The 25,938-nt window shown below is 36.2% G+C and overlaps 1 protein-coding gene across 1 annotated transcript in view; it reads left to right on the plus strand.

Moving 5' to 3' along the window:
* LOC123560682 (fibrocystin-L-like) overlaps positions 1 to 25,938 on the plus strand; it is a 67,514-nt gene that overhangs the window by 35,303 nt on the left and 6,273 nt on the right. Inside the window, exons 12-16 of the mRNA XM_053516952.1 lie at positions 8,650 to 8,764; positions 9,340 to 9,522; positions 14,566 to 14,657; positions 20,683 to 20,761; positions 24,196 to 25,695. Coding sequence (XP_053372927.1) covers positions 8,650 to 8,764; positions 9,340 to 9,522; positions 14,566 to 14,657; positions 20,683 to 20,761; positions 24,196 to 25,695 — 1,969 coding nt within the window. The remainder of the gene's footprint in view (positions 1 to 8,649; positions 8,765 to 9,339; positions 9,523 to 14,565; positions 14,658 to 20,682; positions 20,762 to 24,195; positions 25,696 to 25,938) is intronic.

Below are 25,938 nucleotides of genomic sequence, written 5' to 3' on the forward strand. Positions count from 1 at the left end.
TGATATAGATTCATGAAATTTGCATGAGTCTTAATCATGATATGAACTTGGGCACCTCCTATTTTTATCCCCCGCCGATGAAATCGCGAGGGGGTATTGAAATGGCGTTGTCCATCCGTCAGTGCGAATGAGCACACGATTGGTACCTTAGGTGGTAGGAGGTGTGGCCATACGATTCATGTATTAGGTTGTCATTCCATTGTTTGAAAACAATAGAATGACTACTTAAGAACAAAAGAATTAAGTGGTTACGGAATGAATACAAAGGATTTTTATTTCCTAGGCCACACCTCCTACCACCTAAGGTTCCAATCGTGTGCTCATTCGTGCGTGCATCCGTCCGTGGGTCTGTCCGCAGCCATTTCCCAGAAACTAGCAGGTAGAATTTTATGAAACTTGAAATAAGCATGAACCAACATACTGCGATGATGTCCGTCAAGTTGTTTTTGGATTGGTCAATTTCCCTTAGAGTTATTGCCCTTGATTAATGAAAAATGCCCAAAAATGTCCATCCACAGCCATTTCTCAGTAGCAAGCAGGTGGAAATTCATGAAACTTGAAACAAACATGGACCAACATACTGCGATGATGTCCGTCAAGTTTTTTTTTATTAGTCGATTTCCCTTAGAGTTATTACCCTTGATTAAATGAAAACTGCCCTAAAATGTCCGTCCGCAGCCATTTCTCAGTAGCTATCAGGTAGAATTTCATAAAACTTGAAATAAACATGCATCAACCTACTGCGATGATGCCCGTCAATTTTTTTTCTTGATTAGTCAACTTCCCTTAGAGTTATTTCCCTTGATTTAATGAAAAATCCACTTCTGCAGCCATTTCTCAGTAACAAGCTGGTAGAATTTTATGAAACTTGAAATAAATATGAACCAACATACTTCGATGATGCCTGTTATTTTTTTTTAATTGGTAAATTTTCCTTAGAGTTGTTGCCCTTTAATTGTTTAAAAATCTACAGATTTATACATAACAAACCAACCAACTGGTAGAATTTCATTAAGTTTCTTCCATTCTTTTCCATGAACATTTATTATAAACATGTGAAGTTGTGTGCCCACACCTGTTCACCACCTTGCCTTGGTCACACCCATCCTCGACCCCCCCCCCCCCCCCCCCCCCCCCCCCCTCCCCATTCTTCAAAAAAAAATTCGTTCCTTTTTATTATTTTTTTCAAACCTTCCATGAATATTTATCAACATGCAAAGTTGTACTGTTCCCCCACTTCACTCCTCCACCCCGCTGAGTCATGCCCACCACCCGGATCATGCATCCACCCCACCACCACCACCCTTTTTTAGCTCACTAGAGCACAAAGTGCTCAAGGTGAGCTATTGTGACCGGCCATTGTCCGGTCCGGCGTGTGTCGTGTGTTGTCAGTCGTTCGGCGTGCGTCGTCCGTCAACACTTGCCTTGTGAACACTCTAGAGGCCGCATTTGTGACCCAATCTTTTTGAAACTTTGTCAGAATGTTAGTCTTGATGATTTCTAAGTCATGTTTTAAACTGGGTTATGTGGGGTGAAAAACAGGTCAGTACCTCAGATCAAAAGAAAAGCTTGTGAGCACTCTAGAGACCACATTTGTGACCTAATCTTTATGAAACTTGGTCAGAATGTTAGTCTTGATGATCTCTAGTTAAAGTTTGAAACTGGGTCATGTGGAGCAAAAACTAGGTCAGTAGGACAGATCAAAGGAAAAGCTTGTGAACACTCTAGAGACCACATTTTTTGACATAATCTTTATGAAACTTGGTCAAAATGTAAGTCTTGATGTTCTCTAGGTCAAGTTTGAAACTTGGTCATGTGGGCTCAAAAACTAGGTCAGTAGTTGAGATCAAAGGAAAAGCTTGTGGACACTCTTGAGACCACATTTGTGACTCAATCTTTATGAAACATGGTCAGAATGTTAGTCTTGATGATCTCTAGATCTGATTTAAAACTGGGTTATGTGGAGTCAAAATCTAGGTCAGTAGGACAGACCTAATGAAAAGCTTATGAACACTCCAGAGACCACATTTGTGACTTAATCTTAACGAAACATGGTCAGAATGTTTGTCTTGATGATTTCTAGGTCAAGTTTGAAACTGGGTCATGTGGGATCAAAAACTAGGTCAGTAAATTAGATCAAAGGAATAGCTTGTGAACACTCTAGAGACCACATTTTTGCCCCAGTCTTCATGAAACTTGATCAGAATGTTAGTATTGATGATATCTAGGTCATGTGGGTTCAAAAACTAGGTCAGTAGGTCAGATCAATGGAAAAGCTTGGGAACACTATAGAGACCACATTTGTGACCCAATCTTTATGAAACTTGGTCAGATTGCTAGCCTTGATGGTTTCTAGGTCAAGTTTGAAACTGGGTCATGTTGGATTAAAAACTATGTCACCTGGTCAAATCAAAGGAAATGCTTGTGAACACTCTAGAGGCCACCTTTGTGACCCAATATTTATGAAACTGGGTAAGAATGTTTTTCTTAATCATTTCCAGGTCAAGTTTGAATCTGGGTCATGTGGGGTCAAAAACTAGGTCACTAGGCAAGATCAACGGAAAATCTTTTCAACACTCTAGAGACCACAATTTAAGTTTGAAACTCATGAGAGTTAGTCAGAATGTTTCTTTTCATAATCTATAGGTCAAGTTCGAAGCTGGGTCATGTGGGGTCAAAAACTAGGTCACCAGTTTAATCAAAGAAAAAGCTTGTGAACACTCTAGAGGCCACAGTTGGAACCAAATCTTTATGAAATTTAGTCAAAATGTTTGTCTTCATGATCTTTAGGTCAAGTTCAACTTTTGGTCATGTGGGGTACAAAAGTAGGTCAGTAGGCCAGATCAGCTGGTGAGCGATATATAGGACCATCATGGCCCTCTTGTTTTTTTTTTTCATTTTTGATTTTCCATCAATATTTATAATCAACATGTGATGTTTTGTACCCTCACCCGGTCACCCCCATTCCCACCCCCTCTCCCCCAACCAGACAAAAAGTGAGCACCTAGCTAAAAAGGTTTTTAATATTATTTGTGGTTCAAAACTTGCATAAGTCTTTATTATGATATAAACTTGCACACCTCTTATTTTTTGGCTGGCTTCACCCCCTATTTTTAAAGTTATGACCCCTGAAATGGCCTAGAATAATGAATCCTTTTCATAAAATGTTTGTTGATGCTTTACCCCATTTAGACTGCAAACATTTGAATAATTGCCCCTTATTTGTGACAAATGTACCAGTGTGGGGCACACCCTGTGTCCTACAGACACATTCTAGTTATCTCTTCTTTGTCATTTCGGAATCGGCTAGGGCTTTCACATGTATGCCAAATGTTATTCGAATTGCTAGGTAAAAATAAGGCTACACGTGAAATGACCATGCCTAAATTTCTATCGGAGATTTAAAAAGGTATAATGTGATTTTCTCTACAACCTGGGGAATATGACATGTTTGTTTAAGAATTGTGCGAGGATCCTGTAGGACTTTTACTATTAGCAAAAAAGATCATAAATAAAAATAAATAAAATAACAACTTCACCTTCTCGGGCTGAATTCGGTTACCTAAATATGAGTTCAATTCACACATTCTTTCGCTTTAGCATTTTAGGCGTCTATATGCGGATACATTTTGGTTTCCTTGAATTTGTGAATTTCTGCCCTAACCCTAGATTAGTAATTTCTACACATTAATGATCTCGTTATACATATTTAGCTCATCTGATTTTTTGGAAAAAAATGATGAGTTATTGTCATCACTTGATCGGCGTCAGCGTTGGCATTGCCTGGTTAAGTTTTATGTTTAGGTCAGCTTTCCTCCTAAACTATCAAAGCTATTGCTTTGAAACTTGCAACACTTGTTCACCATCATTAGCTGACCCTGTACAGCAGGAAACATAACTCCATCCTGCTTTTTGCATGATTTATGGCCCCTTTTGTACTTAGAAAATATCAGATTTCTTGGTTAAGTTTTATGTTAAAGTCAACTTTTCTCCGAAACTATCAAAGCTATTGCTTTGAAACTTGCAACACTTGTTCACCATCATAAGCTGACCCTGTACATTAAGAAACATAACTCCATCCTGCTTTTTGCAAGAATTATTGCCCCTTTTGGACTTAGAAAATCAGTTTTCTTGGTTGAGTATTATGTTTAAGTCAGCTTTTCTCATTAACTATCAAAGCTATTGCTTTAAAACTTGCAGCAGTTTTTCATCATTATAAGCGGACGCTGTACATCAAGAAACATAACTCTATCCTACTTTTTGCAAGAATGATGGCCCTTTATAGACTTAGAAAATCATGGGTAGGACAATATTTCTATTATACAAAAAAAAAAGTCAGATGAGCGTCAGCACCCGCAAGGCGGTGCTCTTGTTGTATTAGATTTTTCGTATTAGATGCATGAGAATTTATAACATTTCCATACTGGATGCCACTGTAAGCTGACATACGTTATTCAACTGAACATCTGAAAACGAGATATGCATATTACTAGTACTTTCATTTCTTACTTTTATTTCTATGATAGGAGTTATGCCCCTTTTCTTGAACCAGACAATTATATTAAAACTACATTTGAACTCGTGTGCTCAACTCAGCTTACAGTTTCCATCCAGTTCAAATGAAACTATCAATATAAAGTCGACATGCATACATTAAAACTTGTATTCTAAGTATATTAGTTATGCACCTTTTTATACGCCCGAAGGGACGTATTATGTTATGGTCCCGGTGTCCGTCCGTTAGCAATTTCGTGTCCGCTCTGTAACTCTTCAACCCCTTGAAGGATTTCAAAGAAACTCGACACAAATGTTCACCACACTGAGAGGACGTGCAGAGCGCATCTTTTGGATGTCTCATTTCAAGGTCAAGGTCACACTTGGAGGTCAAAGGTCATATGAGTGTGTTTCGTGTCCGCTCTGTAACTCTTGAACTGCTTGAAGGATTTCAAAGAAACTTGGCACAAATGTTCACCACACTGAGACGACGTGCAGAGCGCTTGTTTCGTATGACTAATTTCAAGGTCAAGGTCACACTTAGGAGTTTAAGGTCATATATGACTTTGCTGTGTCCGCTCTGTAACTCTTGAACTGCTTGAAGGATTTCAAAGAAACTTGGCACAAATATTCACCACACTGAGACGACGTGCAATGCGCTTGTTTTGGATGACTAACTTCAAGGTCAAGGTCACACTTAGGGGTCAAAGGTCATATATGACTTTGCTTTGTATTTATTGCTATGCACTGCAGTGCTCTTGTTTTATTTGGCAGATCCCGTTTTGTTCTCTTACAATATTTTTTTTTAATTACTCCCCTTTTTTGTTACTATATATAGCTTATTTTGAAACTTTTTTATTATTGGCTGTAGGGAAAAACCGAGACCACTTTTCTGTGGTACAACATGGATGGTACATCCAATTATTAGATGTATTTTGACATAACTTTACCTGGTAAGAATTTTTTTGTGGACATAATTTTTATTATTTTTTTTTGAATTTCTTCTTCTTGTTGTTCCTGTCCTTTGGTCTTCAACAGTCATGTTCTTTAAATTTTGCTCCCATCCTGTGATGTAACCCTTCGGGCGTATATTGCCCCGCTTGGCGGTGCTCTTGTTAGGATTTGAAAATGTTACAACTGCCTCCAAGCATTATTGTATTCAACTTCTACTTTAGTTTTAATATAATTTAGAAGGAACTCGGTATACATCCTTTATATTGGTTGGACATGCGCATATCTTCGGGACTGTCTTGTCCAATTATTGTTCATGAAGTTTGCGGTTTTTTTTGTCTTTACCATATTATAATTATAGTGTTACTTTTTGTACTCAACTTCTAAAGATTGCATATCTTGATTTGAATGAAAATTAGCATGCATCATCAGCACCTAAAGCTTGATTTGAGTGAAACTTAGCATGCATCATCGGCACCTAAAGGCATATTGTTCAGACTTAAATGTCCGGTACTTTTCTTTTTCAAGTTATATCCCTTTTGAACTAACTACATCAGTTTTCTGTACAGTTTCCATCCGATTAAAATGCAACTTTGTATATGCCATCAGCATGAAGTGAACGTTAGTATATTTTTTGGAAGTGCATGTCTGGTTATTTTTATTAAGTAATGCCCTTTTTTAGATAAGCGCAACTACATATGCACCTTGTGTATTAAGGGTTAGGCCATTTTGACAATGTAAGATTCGTATGTAGAACTGATATCGTCGAAACAACACTAGAAACAAACGGGGATGAAAAAGAAGTTAATGTCTCTAAAATATCAATGACACACAAAAGTGTGTTCCAACAGTGAACATTTTCTAGAAGAAATATATGATCCTACAATTACTCAAAATGTATTCAAGCTAGGTTTGACAGACAGACGACAGACAGACAATGGACGCCGGACATCGATGGATCACAAAAACTCACCTGAGCATTGCTTTGGTGAGCTAAAACGGGCCAATACTCAAAACAAAAAAAAATACATTTAGTCTTGACAACATGAGCATGTTCAATTCATGTGTAAAATGTTTAATAAGTTCCATTTGATTTTGATAGAAGCATTTAACGGCGTTCAAGGAAACAAATAAATACCTTTTATGTATTCATTTAAATTAAAAAGAAACAGAAAACAGAACGGATATATTCATTTTATTTTGTTGGGTTTAAAGTACTGTTAAATCATTAATATTCGTGGGGGATTAATTTTCGTGGATTTCGTGGTTGAGTCAATCCACGAAATTTAATCGCAACGAACAAGTAAAATTCCCATTCATTTTATGTTCAAAAGTTGTAATCCACGAATTCATATCCCAACGAAATTGCTGTTTGGACCAAAACCACGAAATTTCATGCCCACGAAAGTAAATGATTTTACAGTAACCCCAAAACAAACAAAAAATAATGATGTATCCTAAATGTTCCGGCTTTTGAGGTGGGAAAAGCCCCCAGGTGCCCCCGATTGCAAACGTTTGAGTTTTTGCCACTTATTTGTGACAAATGTACCAGTGGGGGCACACCCTGTATCCTACAGACACATTCTAGTTTTTCTACACATTTTACATTACGTACAAAAGAGGAAAATAAGAGGAAGGAATGGTGGGGAAAGGGGTTAGGAGTTCCCCTCCCAAGATAAAGATTTCATATAAAAACACGCAAAATGTAGCTTCTGATTTCATATAAAAAAGCAAAATGTAGGTTCTTGAGTGTGTGAAAGGGGTCTCAAACGTCTCTTCCTGTCCAATAACAGTGTGTTGTTTTCTTGTTTTAATGTGCTATTATACAATAACATTGAGTTGTTTTATTGTTTTAATGTGCTAATGTTGTAGGAGGGATAGCCCACCAATATTTTTTTAAAGCACAAAATGTTGAATTCTGTAAAACGAAGTATAAATGTGAGGATAGCAGGTAGGTCCTCCACCTAGATATTTATTAAAATATCCCACATAAACATAAATGGTGAATTCTGTGCATGTTTTATGGGTCTTTGAAAAACAACATAAAAGCATTGTAAAATGTTGGCATGGGCTTACTTGTATAATTTTCTATAAACTAAATTCTCCATCGTTAGATTTAGATTTTTATTTTAGTGTATAAATACAGCAGGTGAAAATACAAGAAAGTTATGTCCATTAAACAAAAATACGAGTGCCTGATAGTTACTCGACCAACCTCAGTTAGTCTCGGTGAATATATTTATCAATAACCATCTGAATTAAATTGACTACCGGGTTGGATTATCTAATTGTATTTCACTATATTAAACAACATTGAAATATTTGTCTATACTTAATTATGGGCGTTTATGAAACCTGTACCAGGGTCATCTGAACGACAAAACAAAAAATGTGGTGAACAGTAAGTGTTGTGCCAAGTTCGTTCAATAGCTCTCGATGTTTGTCAAAGTTAGAGTTGCATTGATCTCTCTCACGTATGTTCCATGGTCCAGCTTGACTGAATCTAGGTCCATTATATTTTCTAAGTCAAAAGGTCAAGGTCGGATGAGTGACTAAGTTCCATCTCTCTTTGAAATAATATTGTCCATTTATCACAAAATATTCTTTTTGTATATCATTAGATTATTAGTAATTACGTTTTGCATTGGATGTGCACATATCCAACGCATTTTGGTACTATATTTTTGTAAACTACCAAATTGTGTTGAGTGTAACGTATTTTGATAGTGACTACCAAAACTCAACCAAATTTTGGTAGTGACTACCTAAATGCATTGCTACCATTTTTAGGTGAAGCATATTTGTGTAGATTAAGGGAAATTAACTTTAAAGAATGAAACAGGACTTCTAATAAAAAAAATACTTGCACAATTTCTTTTAAACATGGCAATAATGACGTCACTTTAGCATATTGTTTAGCGACATACAGTCACCTAAAAATAGTGTTTAAGAAAGATGTTTATTCAAGATTCAAAATGATAAATAAAAGAATGACATTAAACTTAATGCAAACAGACTGTATGGATAATTAAACACTAGCCTAGTTCTGGCTACAGTAACTTAACAATTGTCATTTTTATTTTCTGATGGTCGCGTTCAGAGATCCTTTACAGCATATAAACATCTCTTGATATCATGAAATATTGTTCTTCTATATATTATTTCTTGAGTAAATTATAATGTTTTTTATTTGCTAAAATTTAGGTATCTGTTGGCGACTACAAATGTATTGTGGACAGTGTGACGGACAATCAAATTAAGTGCGATATTGAATCTACAGTCAAAACACATTATGTCTTTAATAATGGTACAACGGGAGGTAAGCAAGTATTTTAACGTTATGATGTCATGTGAACTGACACCTGGATAGAACCACCGACTTTCTCGTAAGCCAGCTGGATGGCTTCCTCACATGAAGAATTCAACGCCCCGAGTGAGGCTTGAACCCATATCGATGAGGGGCAAGTGATTTGAAGTCAGCGACCTTAACCACTTGGCCACGGAGGCCCCTTAGTCCAACAATTTAATCCAAATGTTTATGGACTCCAAATATTTCCATAATCTTATTTCAAATATTTACTATTTTGTTAAATGTTGATATTATGCAAATAAATGACAGTCATTTGGTTTACAAAATGTCAAACGTGATTTTAACACTTTAAGGTTTTTCTTTGATACCTTTATGCAACTTATGTATTATAGTTATTTTTACAATTTTCAACCCCTTGTAAACATTATATTTAGACATTTCCTAGATTTCCTAGATTTTCTCTTCGGACAGAATTTTTCGAAAGAAAATTACATATCAACACGGAGTATCTGCATTTTAAGTTAATATCTAAATATAAAATATCTTAATGAAAAATTAGTAATAATATATCTTTAAATGTTTAGAGCAATACCCGTACTCATTCGACAAGTTAGTTGTAAAAGTGCAACAGGGGGATGCTGTCCAATGGCAATGGACAACACCGAGTTGGTTAGTAGACGTCAAGCACGGAATTGCCGAGACCGAAACCCTGGACTCCGTGGAAGATAAGAAAGGAGGGATCTCTAGTGGTGAAAAAACACAACAAGGTAACTCAAAGAATATGAGAACAAGTTCAAATGTTTAACGAAATAACTCATTAACGATAAAGTTTGAGGAATCTGAAATGGACCTAAAAGCTTAAAGTTGTCGTTTACAGATTTGCGATGATTTGCTAAGTTACTGGTATTATGATTTAAGGTATTTAATGTAATTTAGTTCTTGAAAATGATATTTCTATAAAACATAATCTACATATGTTACATGCGTGTATTTTCATATTGAATTTAACATACAAGTTGAATAAAATAATAAAATGCAAGACTCTGTCCTGCATTTAAGCAAGTTTATTCATCAAGAGTAATACTTTCAATGTGGAAGGACACAACTGTAATACCTTTTTATTACATGTATGCTTTAGCCACTGAAACCTAAGTACATTGTATTTCTTCTTTCATTACCTACTATAGACCTGGTAAGTTAGACGTCAACATCAAAGCTTTATTACACCAGTGTAATACTTAATTAATGTAATTGCTTTATTTCACTCCTGTGGTAAAAACACATACATTTCAAAGGTATGAGTAACTTTCTTCTGTCATATTTCACAGATTGAAGTCCCCCAGTGACGTTGAATTAAAGGAATTGTTCTTCAAAACAAAACTTGAGCCGCACCACAAGAAAACAAACATAGTGCGTTTGCGACCAGTATGGATCCAGACCAGCCAGTGCATCCACGCAGTCTGGTCAGAATTCATGTTGTTCGCTATCGGTGTCTCTAATTGCAGTAAGCTTTGAAAACAACAGCATGGATCCAGACAAGACTGTGCTGATGCACAGGCTGGTCTGGATCCATGCTGATGGCTGATGCACTTTGTTGTTTTTCTCATGTTGCGCCTCATTTAACAAGAAGCACACATTTAAACCTTCATGAGAGTATCTGATAAATTTAGAAAACATTGTTGGGTATGGGAAACTTACCGTTCGGGAAACATCTGTTGGGGAGCAAAGTCATCGTTTTCATTTGTTTCATTTAAAAAGCTTGGTCCTTAGGAATATGCATGCTACGATTAAATGATACGCAAACTGTGAACTTGAAATTCCTTATCCCTCAAAATGCTTTAATGTCCCAATAGATTCTGATTTAATTCCTAAATTTTATAGCTTCCCGAGTTAGAAATCTGTTTCTTGTTTCAGACAGTTATTTGAGGCTGTGGTTAAGGCCAAATTTCTGTCCTGTTCCCTCTCCAAAAGGCAAGATTTTCCCAGTTTGATAAATCCCCCTAAAAGTCATATGTACATATGAAAACCAAAACCCTTGTTGCAAATTGTTAACCATACAGTTTAAACACAAGACAATGTACTTCTAGTCATTTTTTTTTTCAAAGAAGAAAATATTTATGAAACAAAGTAGTTTTTATAATAACTCGATTTTCATCCTCCTCCACATCCCATCAAACCATTTTAGTCGTTACAACTTAATTTATTTCTCCTTACGGTCCTTCCCACTGTTCCTCAGAACATCAATCAGTTGGAAAATAAATCAGTTAGAATAAAACGTTCTTCTCATGAAAGTATTGTCCCTTGTTACATTGCAACATTCATGTGAGTGAGCAACCTTAGCAAGTTTCTTAGTAAACAATTGCTATACCGGACCAGTATTCGAAGAAGAATATGATATTGGCCCACATTTATCACAAATCAGGCATCAACATCTAGCCCTATCTGTCGATGTGATAAATATGTAAAACAGATGGTTTGGCCGATATTAAAAATTAGACTGGTCTGAAATGTTTCTGCTTGCTGGGTTATTATCAAAATATTACAGTACAGTGTACAAATTTCAAACAATTTTCAAACCATATTATCATGAAGTGGGTATCTCCCCGGTACCTTTCTACTATTGAAGGCCGGTACTGTTGTTTGTATTAACTATGTAATCTTGTGCTATCATTCATGCAGAATAGTTTGCGTTTATTATTTTAACTGTTATCAAGACATGCTTTACGTTTCACAGATTGCGACAATATTTGTAGAAAGGAAAAAACAATTTCGTATTTAAACTTTAGCCTGCTATATTTCTAAAATGGACTAGTCCATCATTCAATTTTTGCAATACAATTTATTATTTGAAGGGGTGCTCACTAGGGCTGGATAAGTATACCGGTATATCGATATGAATTGAATATTCATGTTTACACCAATACGTATATCGACTTCCTTCGTGTATCACAAAATAAAATTATACTTCTTCATTTTGTATGACTTTGCAATTAAGTATTAAGAGAAAATTTATGAAAAGTACAATTCTGTAACCCCGGGCCGCCATTATACCCCAAAACAGTCATTGTGTAAGCCACTTTTTGTTTTGACAGCTAAGTTCAAAGACATCCACCGACATGCATGACATCTCATGTAAATCAAGCACATGATTTAAGGCAATCCCGCTTTTCATTGGCTATTTATTAGCTCACCAGAGCACAAAATGCTCAAGGTGAGCTATTGTGACCGGTCATTGTCCGGCGTCCGTCGACGTGCGTCTTGCGTCGTCCGTCAAAATTTGCCTTGTGAACACTCTAGAGACCACACTTTTTACCCAATCTTTCTGAAACTTGTTCAGAATGTTTGTCTTGATGATCTTTAGGTCAAATTCGAAACTGGGTCATGTGGGGTCAAAAACTAGGTCAGTAGGTCAGATGAAAGTAAAAGCTTTTGAACACTCTAGAGACCACATTTGTGACCCAATCTTTATGAAACTTGGTCAGAATGTTTGTCTTGATGATCTCTAGGTCGAGTTTGAAACGGGGTCATGTGGGGTCACAAACTAGGTCAGTAGGTCAGATCAAAGGAAGAGCTTGTGAACACTCTAGAGACCACATTTGTGACCCAAACTTTATGAAACTTAGTCAGAATGTTAGTCTTAATGATCTCTAGGAATCAAAAAGTAGGTCAGTAGGTCAGATCAAAGGAAAAGCTTGTGAACACCCTAGATACCACATTTGTGACTTAATCTTTATGAAACTTAGTCAGAATGTTAGTCTTGATAATTTCTAGGTCAAGTTCGAAGCTTGGTCATGTGGAGTCAAAAACTAGGTCAATAGGTCAGATCAAAGGAAAAGCTTGTGAGCACTCTAGAAACCACATTTTTGACCCAATCTTTATGAAACTTGGTCAAAACGTTTGTCTTGATGATCTCTAGGTCAAGTTTGAAACGGGGTCATGTGGGGTCAAAAAGTAGGTCAGTTGGTCAGATCAATGGAAAAGCTTGTGTACACTCTAGAAACCACATTTTTGACCCAATATTTATGAAACATAGTCAGAAGGTTAGTCTTGATGATCTCTAGGTCAAGTTCGAACTGGGTCATGTGGGTCAAAAAGTAGATAAGTAGGTCAAATCAAAGGAAAAGCTTGTTAACATTCTAGAGACCACATTTGTGACCCAATCTTTATGAAGCTTTATCAGAACGTTTGTCTTGATGATCTCTACGTCAAGTTCGAAACTGGGTCATGTGTGGTCAAAAACTAGGTCAGTACATTAGATCAAATAAATAGTTTGTGAACACTGTAGATACCACATTTGTGACCTAATCTTTATGAAACTTAATCAGTATGTTAGTATTGATGATCTCTAGGTCAAGTTTGATTCTGGGTCATGTTGGGTCAAAAACTAGGTCAGTAGGTCAGATCAATGGAAAAGCTTGTTAACACTCTAGAGGCCACATTTGTGACCCAATATTTATGAAACTTAGTCAGAAAGTTTGGCTTGATGATTTCTAGGATAAGTTTGAATCTGGACCATGTGGGGTAAAAAATTAGGTCACCTGGTCAAATCAAAGGAAAAGCTTGTGAACACTTGAGAGGCCACATTTGTGACTCAATCTTTATGAAACAGAGTCAGAATGTTTGTCTTAATCATTTCTAGGTCAAGTATGAATCTGGGTTATGTGGGGTCAAAAACTAGGTCACTAGGCCAGATCAAAGGAAATTATTTTCAACACTCTAGAGACCACAATTTAAGTTTGAAACTCATTGGAATTATTCAGAATGTTTTGTTTTGATAATCTATGGGCCAAGTTCGAATCTGGGTCATGTGGGGTCAAAAAATAGGTCACTGGTCAAATCAAAGGAAAAGCTTGTGAACACTGTAGATGCCACAGTTGTAACCAAATCTTCATGAAATTTAGTCAGAATGTTTGCCTTGATGATCTTTAGGTCAGGTTCAACTCTTTGTCATGTGGGGTCAAAAACTAGGTCAGTAGGCCAGATCAACTCTGGTGAGCGATGTATAGGGCCATCATGGCCCTCTTGTTTTTATTTTTGCACTGACTGGATATTACCCGCTAAAATGAAATGAAATGAAATCCATAAGTTACGCTGGTAGTTTTCCTTTTCGGGCGCACCTGTTACTTAATTTACACAGATGTTGTTACCGCATGTATGCTGTTTTAATTTCAACAATCTTAATAATAAAAGAAGCAAGTAAATATGAAACAAACGTAAAGTTCTGGTATACTAAAGGCCTTGCATAAGTTCTCAGTCGAAATTTACGACTTTAAAGCAGAAATTTATGCATTTTCCTGACGTATAATTTTGAAATATAGACTGATACATGTATGAGATAAAAAAAAAACGTGCCTTAATGTTTCTTTAACAATCTAAATGAGTTCAAATTTTGTTGAGCCCACACAACTAGACAGTTTCAGTTTCTTACGGTCATTTTTTCCGAAACAAGCAATTATTTTGGACCAGTCGTATTGCAGTTTTGAAGTAATAGGTCCTACTAGCTGTAGTATTGAATCATCAATACGTATTGTGTATTGATCCTTCTTTATTGCAATACATATCGTATCGATTTTTTCCAATCAATACACAGCCCTAGTGTTCACTGAAAATTTACTAACTGAATAGTGAACAGTGCAGACCATGATCTGATCTTGGTCTGCACTGGTCGCAAAGGCAGAATCACTTGCCGCCAGCAGGCTAAATGTTAAGAAAAAGAAATCTCCACAACGAGTGCAGTAACATATTACAGTTTTGTCTCAGCAGTTTTAGTTTATCACAAAACGTATAACTGTTTAGTTTTCCTTTTTCAGGACAATTCATCCAGACATTCACTGAACTTCGAGACCATTATTTCTGGACATATGTGGATTACAATAGAAAATTCTATCGAATGACTGTCAAGGTAAACTTTATAGATGATTTGTTGAAAAGTGATTTTTGGAAATATATGTAAAGGAAAAGTATTTGTATTTGATGTAGGTTGGGGACGAACCAATCTTGAATGAATGTATCAGCTTATTTCTAGCTGAGCACGTGGCAAGTATCATGTTAACCTAGCCAGCGATTAATCTAGGATGAAAGTGCAATAAACAGTACTGATGAAAGTATATCACCTGACACTGAGCACTAGTTAGTCTGAACACTAGTTAGTATATCAGCCGCAACCAAGAATCGAACCAGGGTTGCTACCGCTACAGTTCAACCTGTTACATGAGTTCTAAATATTATGTATTATTATGTCTCCCACCACACAGTGTTGTGGGAGACATATTGATTTACTCCAGTCTGTGTGTCTCGGCCAAGTTCCAATACTAGTCAAATCGGTCCAGGCGTATTGGAGTTATGCCCCTTGAATAACCAAAAATCGGCCTTTTAACTCTTGTCTGTACTTTTAAACATTTCTCATCCGATCTTCACCAAACTTTAACAAAATGTGTTTGACCATGAGACCTTGGCCAAGTTCGATAACTAGCCAAATCGGTCCAGGCGTATTGGAGTTATGGCCCTTGAATTACCAAAAATCAGCCTTTTTACTCTTGTCTAGTCGAACATTTCTCATTCGATCTTCACCAAACTTGAACAAAATGTGTTTAACCATGAGACCTCGGCCAGGTTTGGTAACTAGCCAGGTCGGTCCAGATATTTTGGAGTTATGGCCAATGAATTACCGAATCCACCTTTTTACTCTTGTACGCTCTCTAAGTCAAACATTTCTCATCTGATCTTCACCAAACTTGAACAAAATGTGTTTGGCCATAAGACCATAGCCAAGTTCGATAACTAGCCAAATCGGCCCAGGCACTTTTGATTTATGGCCCTTGATTTACTGAGTGGATCCACCCATCCAGACCATCTAACTGGATCCACTCGTCTAAACCATCTAGAGAAAGGACTTCGGACACTATCATATGCTCTTAGCCTACATTTTAAATGCAAATTTCTCATTAAGTATTTGAACAATACCCAAATCGTTTCGAGTCAATGATAAACCAATGTATTAGTTAATTTATTACAGCAGAAACTGATTTGCATCTGTTCCTATGAAGATGTTTTTCTTATTTTATGTGGGCCAGGGTATATTTTCTTGAAAAAATAAAATGTTTAATTTCCATAAAAATATAATGTCATCACTTTACGGAAGTTTTAAATATATGAATTCCAGTCGAAAAAAGTGATAAAATCTGTTTATTTAAGGAAAAATAACATTTTAAGATTAAAATCCTATAAATAAATAAAAAAGAGAACGATATTTTTGCAAACAACCTGTACTTGATTTATCTATACATTGTTCGTAATGTAAAGTTATTGATGCATTACATGTGTGAATAGGTATACATGTATAAGTGACCGGTCAGTTTTATTACAGTGGTTCAGGTAGTTATTTAAGTACATGTACATGTCTGTATAGCTCTGTTATAAGTGATGGCAGATATTTGTGTGCTGTATAACATTAATACTAAGAAAAGGCAGTAATCTTATCAAGGCCGTAGGGTGCGTTCTTGCTTGGGGTAAGTACCAGTGGCAAAGATAATATTTGAGCCGCGTCATGAGAAAACCAACATAGTGCAGTTGCGACCAGCATGGATCCAGATCAGCCTGCGCATCTGCGCAGTCTAGTCAGGATCCATGCTGTTCACTAACGGTTTGCCTAATTCCAATAGGCTTTGAAAGCGCACAGCATGGATCCTCACCAGACTGCGCAGATGCTCAGGCTGGTCTGGATCCATGCTGGTCGCAAAGCCACTATGTTGTTTTTCTCATGGCACGGCTCATTTCGCTTAAACATGTAATAAAAATGTATCCGAAATGAAAGTTCTTTCTGAGGCTTGCCTAAGGAAGCTGGTTCGGAAAAAGTTAAATCGGGATAAGTCTGACAACAACCCATCTATAGATAATGTTGTCTATTCAGGGCTGAAGTTGTTGGCAAAACATATTCGAAATGTGTCATCTGTAGGGCTAAAGTAGAAACAGGTCTCTGCATAAAAATTCCACCTGAAACTCGGCTGGACCGTTTAGTTCGTTTTTGCATCTAGCCGTATTTGTATATGCCATCTGCATGGAAAGCGACTTGACACATCACTTTCGTGGCATCACACTGTGTGTGAAACCGTCACCGATATGACCTGCCAAGAAGCTAATGTTCTTGACCTACGCATATCAATGCCAAGCGTTATTTCTGTTGGATAGACTATAGTCAGGATCAGATTAACTGCTGTGCACATATTGCCTCTTTTTTGTTGTGTTTAGGCCTAGTCCGCTGCAAAGAACAATCTTCAATTCAGTTTTCACAGTAGGAAGAACATGAAGTAATGAATGCGTGTGACATTTAGTATGTGTCTAAAAGAAGAACATGAAGTAATGAATGCGTGTGACATTTAGTATGTGTCTAAAAGAAATAAATATAAATGCACAGAAGAAGATGAAGAAATAAAGAAAAGAAAAATATACAAAAAAATACAAAAAATAATAAAAACAAAATGGAAAGCAAATTACATCATCGCTAGTGGCGTGCGTGTTGCGAGGAGGACATGCAGAAGATTACCTGGTGTGTTGCTAGTATTTTACAGCACACATTTGCCAATCTACTGCAACAAACAACCAGGATAAGCCAATGAAAATTTAACCCAACGAATAATAATGAATTCACAGTATTTGCTTCTCTCACTACTATACATGTATAACATGCCTATATGTGCCCTTTCAAACATTTGTATAGTATTTGAGTTACAAACAGAAGTGAAAATATGTGACTATCAAATTATTAAAAATGAATATAAAAAGTATTGGTTACTTTACATTTGGGAACACCCTGTAGTTATATTTTTTTGTTTAAAAGTACTGCTCCACCCCTTGCATCAACACAATAGTCACAGATAATGTGTATAATTAATATCTACATATGCTGGCCAAATATGGTTTTGATGCACGGGGGGGGGGGGGGGGAACAATGTTGTTTAAAGCAAAATAGCTTTTATATGTATATAACAGGGTACGTAATTCTATTTAGAGCAAAAATTACCATTTTATGAAACAAATATTGAAAAATTTGACTTTAAGAAATAATCTCAAATATGTATTTTGATGGTATATGTAATTAAATACTTATTTCTCAGTGGTTTATTTTTCACTCTTGGAGTAGGCAAATTCATATAGAAAGTGTCCGAAGTCCTTAGACATTTTTCATAGGGGCAGTTGTGGGAGACATGCGCTTTTCTCAAAATCATCTCTTTTTAAACAGTGTATTATATATGCATTATTTATTAATGCCAAAAGTAATTTCATTTCAGTATAATATTTTTTTGTTTGTTTCCAGTATCCAGACCTGCGTTAAATTTTTGTTCCAGCCCTAAAAGTTTTGTTTTATGGCCTTGGATTTTTTTTCAACTTTTTGACAGAAAGTTCCAAAACTACACTTTTTATGCTTTAAACATGGTCAGTTATGTTAGAAATCAACTTACTGATGCTTTAAAGACATAACCTTTTTTTGTTTAAATTTTTGGAGACAAAAATAATTTTCGAAAAGTCCCTTAATAAGAAATTTCAAAAAAAAAAATTCAAAAAAAAAATTACAACTTACATACCCTATTTTTTTAACATGTTACCGAAAAAAAATTGAATAGTTTTAGCCCTAAATTGTAATTTGTTACTTCGAAACTTAAATCTGGCATTTGATTTTCCCCCCAAATGTCTAGAAATATCTTTTTGAAAAAGGATTGGAAAAAAACGTCCTTTGAATGTAAATCTAATGTCTATAAAAGAGAAATATTGTATCAACAGTTTTTAAAGCACTGATTGAATGTATCGGCTGCCTGCCAGCATAACAGCATAAATGCATATCAACATCTTGTAAAATCTAATCGTTTTTGTGCGCAGGGTCCATTTATTGTTTTTCTTAGCTCACCTGAGCCAAAGGCTTGAGGTGAGTTTTTTGACCGCTCGATGTCCGTCGCCCATTGTGTGCCATCATCCTTTGTCATCCAATGTATGTCAACAATTTCTAAAAAATCTTTTCTTCAATCCCACAAGTCACATTTACACCAAACTTCACAGAAATGATCCTAGGGTGCCCCCTTTCAAAACTGCCTAAAGAATTGAAATCATTGAAGAACTTTGGTTGTCATGGCAACCGAAAGGGAAAAAAATCCTTTTCTCAGAAACTGTTAGCTAGATTTACAAAATATTTTGCGGAAAAGATCTCCAGGTGACGCTACCAAAATTGCTTAATCGGTTCTGTTTAGGTTAAAACATGGCCACCAGGGAGCGGGGCTTATTTTCGCTATGTTGTAAATTTTGAGAGTCTTCTTCTGCAAGACCAACGGGCAAACATACACTTCACATAAATAATGCTTGGGTGGGTCCCCTTTAAACTTGCCCAAAGAATTAAAATCCATTCAGAACTGTGGTTGCCTATTGGATGGACATTTGGTGAATCTCTACCAAAATAGCTTATGTCATTCTATTTCGGTAAAAACACATGGCCGCAAGGGTGCGAGGCTTATCTTCCCTATAGTTGAATTCTTCGTGCGAGGAAGCCGTCCAGCTGGTTTACGGAAGGTCAGTGGTTCTACCCAGGTGTCTATTGGTCCTTTACTAAAATCATAACCCAGGGTCCATTTAAAGCTCCAGCCCGGGGCCACTTATTATTTATATGAGATTAATGGGAAAAAATACTTTAAAAATATCTGATCATATTTCCTAGACTATTTAATTATAATCGCCTGATTCCAAGTAATAAGGGATCATTTGACTGCGACTTTTACATACTGACCTACTTTCTTGTTTGTTGAAACAGCTTTGAAATTTAAATGACATATGCAGTTTTGCACACTGATCTTTAAACTGACTTTCAATAACCATGAATGTGACCTACTGACCTACTTTCTTTATATTTTAGCATCCGTTTGATATTTGATACATGTTCACAAAACTGTGAAAAGATTTCCATTCTTACTTATATTTGACTTTCTTACATGATCTTTTACACTTGTATATTTGGCTCATATTATTCAGGTGAGCGATCCAGGGTCATCATGACGCTCTTATTTTTGTAATGCTTCTTGTTGAATGTGTTAAGCTTAAATAAGGGCGCAACTAGATATTATCAAAATCATTTCTGAATCCCTGCAATAATGAAAGTTACTTTAACAATGCATTTATATTATATATATAATAAATGAAAATGTATGATCAAGTTTACAGTAATCAAGCATTAGCATAATAGCAGATCCCTAACTGAAAGCAATGAAAATGCATAATCAAATTTACAGGTACCAGGTATCAGCATTATAGCTGATACCTAACTGTAAGCAATAAATAATGCATTATTAAATTCACAGGTACCAAGCATCAGCATAATAGCTTATCCCTAACTGTAAGCGATAAAAATGAATGCATAAACAAGTTTACAGTAACTAAGTATCAGCATAATAGCTGATCCCAAAGGTGTAAAAAAAAATTTGTTTACGGTATCCCGACCTACTCTAAATTTTTGGTCCGGCCCTAAATGTTTTATGGCCTTGGAGAGTATTTTTTTCAACTTTTTAACAAAAAGTTGCAAAACTGCACATTTTATGCTTTAAACATGGCCAGTGATGTTAGAGATCATCTTATTGATGCTCTAAAGGCATAACCCCCATATTTGTATTCATTTTTTGATAAGTCTCACTTAATGAAAAAAAAAATTCCGACCTACCCTAATTTGTTTTAGCATGTTACCGGGAAAAAGAATTTTTTAGGCCCAACTGTTAGCAATAAAAGTGCATATAGAAACATATTTTAAGGTTTAAATCAAAGTGTAATTCCTTTAAGAATATGCACTTGTTCCTTTTTACTTGTTTCATATTAGATCTACAGATAGTGAGAATAATTGAACAAATACCCAACTGCATTTTATTACATATTTCGAATTTTTATAATATCTTATTCAGGTTGAACCTCGGTCAGCGGAAACAAAGTCCGTATCAGTGTTTGTTGCTGGACAAGAGGCTTTCTATAATGTCAGTTCAGGTGCGTGTTTCATTAGTTTAAACTGAAGATTTTTATACAAGTAACAGTGTGACAAGTAACGAGTATGTAAAGCAAGACAGAAATGTCTTAACATGTTTTTATTTCCATCTTTCAAAAACTTGTTTAAAGGGAATTCCTATAGTTTTTTATGCGCATCTTTCTGCGCAGCCTACACTTTCTATGGAAAACTGAACTGAAGTCAACATTTGTTGAAACATGTTACAGACAATCTTAAATATGAGGAATTTTGAATGAATTAACATTTTTGATAAGTTATATCAGTAATCAAATGTTGATACTGGTTTTTGTTGTATTGACAAGTATCATGCCTGACAGGTATCTTGCTATTTTTGTGGTTTTGTTTTCACATCGCATTTTAGTACAAAGACTGTTGTTCATATAATGTAAGATAATTGACTGAGTACTGATAAGACAATATCACCTTTCAGATTATTTAGTATTCAATTACAGAAAGAATTAAGAATTTTTAAAACTTTTTTTTTAACTTTTAGCAGACATACATGTAATCAATTTGGCCAGGCTCGCGCCATTTCCGTCAGAACAGGTGTTGTATTCTAGCGGTCTTAACATAAAATTTAGCCTGGTGACCCATACATTTTTAGCCATTTTTATGCTCAAAATACAATTATCTATACACAAGAAGAAAATGAAAAAATTCTATGAAAGAGTTTTTTCAAAATTAAAAAAAAAAATCTTCACTATGTGTATTTTTCATTGAAAAAAGTTCACAAAAGTAAATATGAAACAGTATTTTTTTCATTTGTACCCATTATTGTAATGATAGAGTATTACAAATATGACTATGATATCAAATAAGTATATAATAAAATCTGTAAAAAGAAAAAACCATATTGTGCTGCCTGGATGTATATTTTGGTTGGTATTAATAAAAAAGCAGAAAATTATGAAAATGTTGAAAATCGCTGTCAGTTTCAGCAACAGTGGGTGTGTTCAAAACAATTTTTCACAAAAACAAGCCTGCTGAGCTATTGTTTTTATTTGTTCATTGTTTTTAGCAGACATTTTCCTATCATATATGTGAATTTAAAAAAAATTCTATGAAAAGAAAAAAACTGTAGGAATTCTCTTTAAAACTCTTCATAGAGTATCAGTTCATAATGAGTAAAAAAAAACAATTGATAAAGAGACGTTACTTCATAATCTCAAAGCAGTTAACATTGATTTAGTTCAGTCCGCCCGCTAAGCTCAGTAGGGAGAGCATCGGTCTACAGATCACGGGGTCGCGAGTTTGATCCTCGGGCTGGGCGTATGTTCTTCTTGACGATTTGATAAAACACAATGTGTCTAAAATCATTCGTCCTCCATCTCTGATAATTCATGTGGGGAAGTTGGCAGTTACTTTCGAAGAACAGGTGTGTGCTGGTACAGAATCCAGGAACACTGGTTAGGTTAACTGCCCGACGTAACATGACTGAAATACTGTTGAAAAACGGCATTAAACCCAAAACAAACAAACAGTGATTTAGTTCATGTAAAAGCATTTAGTTATTCAAGGTGGTACTTCACATTTAAGCAATAGTTTGCATATTATGTTAGAGATTAATTTAAAGGGGAAATGACAGGTTACACAGAATTAGATCAACGCTAGAATTTGTTCTATTATTATTAGCTTGATATTCATAGAATATTAGAGATATTGGACTCTCCCTTGTGCCAGTGTACGCGTCGGTGTCCGCATTGGCGTCCAGACTTGGTTAAGGTTTTGTATGTAATCTTGTAACTCAATAACCACCAGCAGGAATAGATTGAAACTTCACACACTTATTCACTATGATAAACTGACTTACATTGCAGAGGTTCCATAACTCTATTTTGCTTTTTACACAATTATTCCCCTTTTTTGACTTAGCAGGTTTTGGTTAAGTTTTTGTATGTAAGATGGTATCTCAGTATCCACTGGTAAGAATGGAAACTTCACACACTTGTTCACTGTCATGATATGACATCCAGTGCAAGGTGCAATAACTCTACTTTGCATTTTACAAAATTATGCCCCTTTTTCAACATAGCAGTTTTTGGTTAAATTTTTATATGTGGGCTTGTATCTCAGTACACACTAATGGGAGTGGATTGAAACTTCAAACATTTTTCCACTGCTGTGAGCTGATAAGTACTGTGCAGGTTCCATAACCCTGTTTTGCATTTTTTCAAAATTATGCCCCTTGTTGACTTACATTGTGTTGTTTAACTTGTTGAAAATAGGGTAAGTGCGAGGTTGGTCTGTCCTAAACATGTTTAAACCCCCAGTTTCCTTTATGTAGGTTACTGACCGTATCAAGGCGGTGCCCCTATTTTCAACTGGTTTGTCTGTCTTGAATTGTCTGTTGCATAAGTTTTCTTGTTTGTTGTAAGCGTTTTCCCTGCGCCTCACTCCCCTTATTGCCCGCTCCTTTCCTTTGCATTTACGTTACTTTTTGCATCCCCTCCCCTTTTACTTTTAGTAAGTTTTGATGTCTCCCCTTTGTTTTGGCAGCCGAATCCTAAGATGGTACTTGATTGTTTTTTCCTACTTATGTGGGTGCGTTTGTATGCTTGTGAGTCTATAACGGTGTCCTACTGTTTTCTTATGTGTTGCTTGGTCGTTTTTCTATGTTGTTCAGTTGACCGTAGTTGTATGTTTATCTTTGGTACATGAGTGTCTGCGCTATTGTGGTTTACGTTGTAGTGCGACCTTTTCTAAAGAACATGGCATTCCCTTGTATATTCGTCCTTGTTCAACTTTCCCCTTTAGGTTCCTTCCCCCCACCCCGACCCCATTTCGCCCTATACCATTTCCTTCCCCTCCATCAATATTTTGCATGAATTAATATGTACTTGTTCGATGTTTGAAGCAATCCGTCTGAAATATTTTTCCATTACATCTTCTTTTTGTTGTTGGCAAATGCGTGGCTCTGGGGCTGTGTTTTTGGTACTCTGTGCTTCCGAGAAATCTACCCTTACCTATTAGCTTTTGTATTCTTTCAATTGACAAGGCTGTTTAATAGTCGAGCGTTGCTGTTCTCCGACAGCTCTTGTTTTATAAAATTTTGTTACTTGACTTTGATATGAAATCAGTTAAAAGAACTGAGTACTTCTTTTTATTTCAAAGTAATTTCTTGTTTTAAATTTGCATTTTAATTTTAGGATATTTCAACAATTGGAACAGAATGCCAAGTTGCTGAATATATTAATTTACAAGTGTTCATGCAAACTTTTAACAGACATATAATTATTCAATACATGCAAATCTTCAATATATAGCTTCACCCCAAACAATTAGACTGTCCTCGAGTCGGTATTCCTGTCTACACCTAGTGAAAGTACCTTATATTCTTAACACATTTAATTGTATACGTGCGATGCTATGCTTTCAGAGGAATTTCTTCTTAAAAGTACACATTTATACCTTTCAGGACAAGACGATCCTACTAGCACTTCCGGCTGCAGTCTAGCCATCGCTGATATAGTGGGTTGTGACACTGAAACAGCAAGTGTTCCTGATTCTTCGAAATTCAGTTTTCGTTTTTCATGCCTCAAAACACCTATTGTTAATGCCATAACTTTCCAGAAAGCTGATAACGTTCTTGAAAATTCTGCTCTTATGACGACACCTATAACATTCTCCGGGAAGGGGTTTGCCTCCAGTGATTGTGCTAACCAAGCGAAAATTGGGGATTGCGCCTGTAACGTAGATACATCAACTTCCACATCATTCGTGTGTACCCCGATAGCCAGTTGTGAATATGATACTAGAGTCTACCAAGCATTGTCACTGAGGGTTAATCAGTATGGATACGCACTTGTGAATATTGAGAAAACGATCGATCGATCCGTAGCATTCTTGCCTTTGATAACAGGTTTTACCCCCAAATCCGGCTCGGCAAAGGGTGGAACTACTGTCACAATATCGGGAAAGGCATTTACTAATGACGCAACTAAAGTCCAAGTCTCTTTTGACGGAACAGATGCAGACTGCAGTGATGTTGAAAAGTCAAAACTTGTTTGTACAACACCATATAAATCGTCGACTGGCTCTGCGCCTATTGCCGTGAGGATTGATGGAGTCTCGGCCGTGTGTGACTCTAACATCCAATGCAACTTTAATTACAATGCCTCTATAACACCAACTGTATCATCGGTAACACCAACCGCAGTATCGGCAAAAACTAGTCTTACGTTTACCGGTGAGGAACTCGGAACAGATTCCAGTAAATTATCAGTCACAGTTGGCGGCGAGAACTGTTACGGCATCAATATAGTAACCGATGAAACAAGTGTCAGCTGTTATGTAGATGCGATTCCTGCCGGTAAAAATGCTGTTAAACTTACAGTTTCTGGTGTCGGAGACGCTTCAACTGATGTGGAAGTAACTGGCGACGCATCTGCGTCAGTATCTCCGAGTACTGGAAGTATATATGGACACACAGAACTGACTTTAACAGGCCATGGCTTTGTTGAAGGCCTAAGCATTCAAGTAAATGGTGTGGATATTTGTGAGAAAACAGACGTTCAAAGTTTGACCACTGCTACATGTGTGACAAAAGCCCATGGTGGTGCAGGAGCGGTCACAATTATTGTAACAAGTAATGGAGTTGCTTACGATGCTGTTGATTTTGAATTTTCTGCTGCCAGCTCTCCAACTATCGATTCTATTAATCCAACAAGCGGAGCGGTTGACACAACTGTAACTATCAGTGGAAATCACTTTGGAACAAATGGCGCTGATATTAAAGTATACATTGGTGATGCAGAATGCATAGACGTTAGCTTATCAGAAGGCGACATAACTTGCACAACGGGTGCTCAGTCGAGTGGTACCTATGACACCGTAGTTCAGGTGACTGGTAAAGGAAGATCTAACACTACCACCTTTACATACGAGGTTACGGTAACATCATTTAACCCTCTGACAGGTAAATATGCTTTATATAGTCACAGTATAACTTGCATTATAAATTTGTGTCTTGCAACACAATTGTTAACTGCGCTGTTTAATACAATACAATTTGTTCGTCCAAAAGACGAAAAGGAACTGAACAGTTCATTATTTAATACAACTGGTCCCGTAACAGACTTGGTTCGATTGTATTATCATTAATTCACTTTATTGTACCGTGATTGATTTTTTGGTTGGTTTCCTTTGTTAGGAGTTTTGT

Source organism: Mercenaria mercenaria, chromosome 10, assembly GCF_021730395.1.
Source record: "Mercenaria mercenaria strain notata chromosome 10, MADL_Memer_1, whole genome shotgun sequence".
NCBI lineage: Eukaryota > Metazoa > Mollusca > Bivalvia > Venerida > Veneridae > Mercenaria > Mercenaria mercenaria.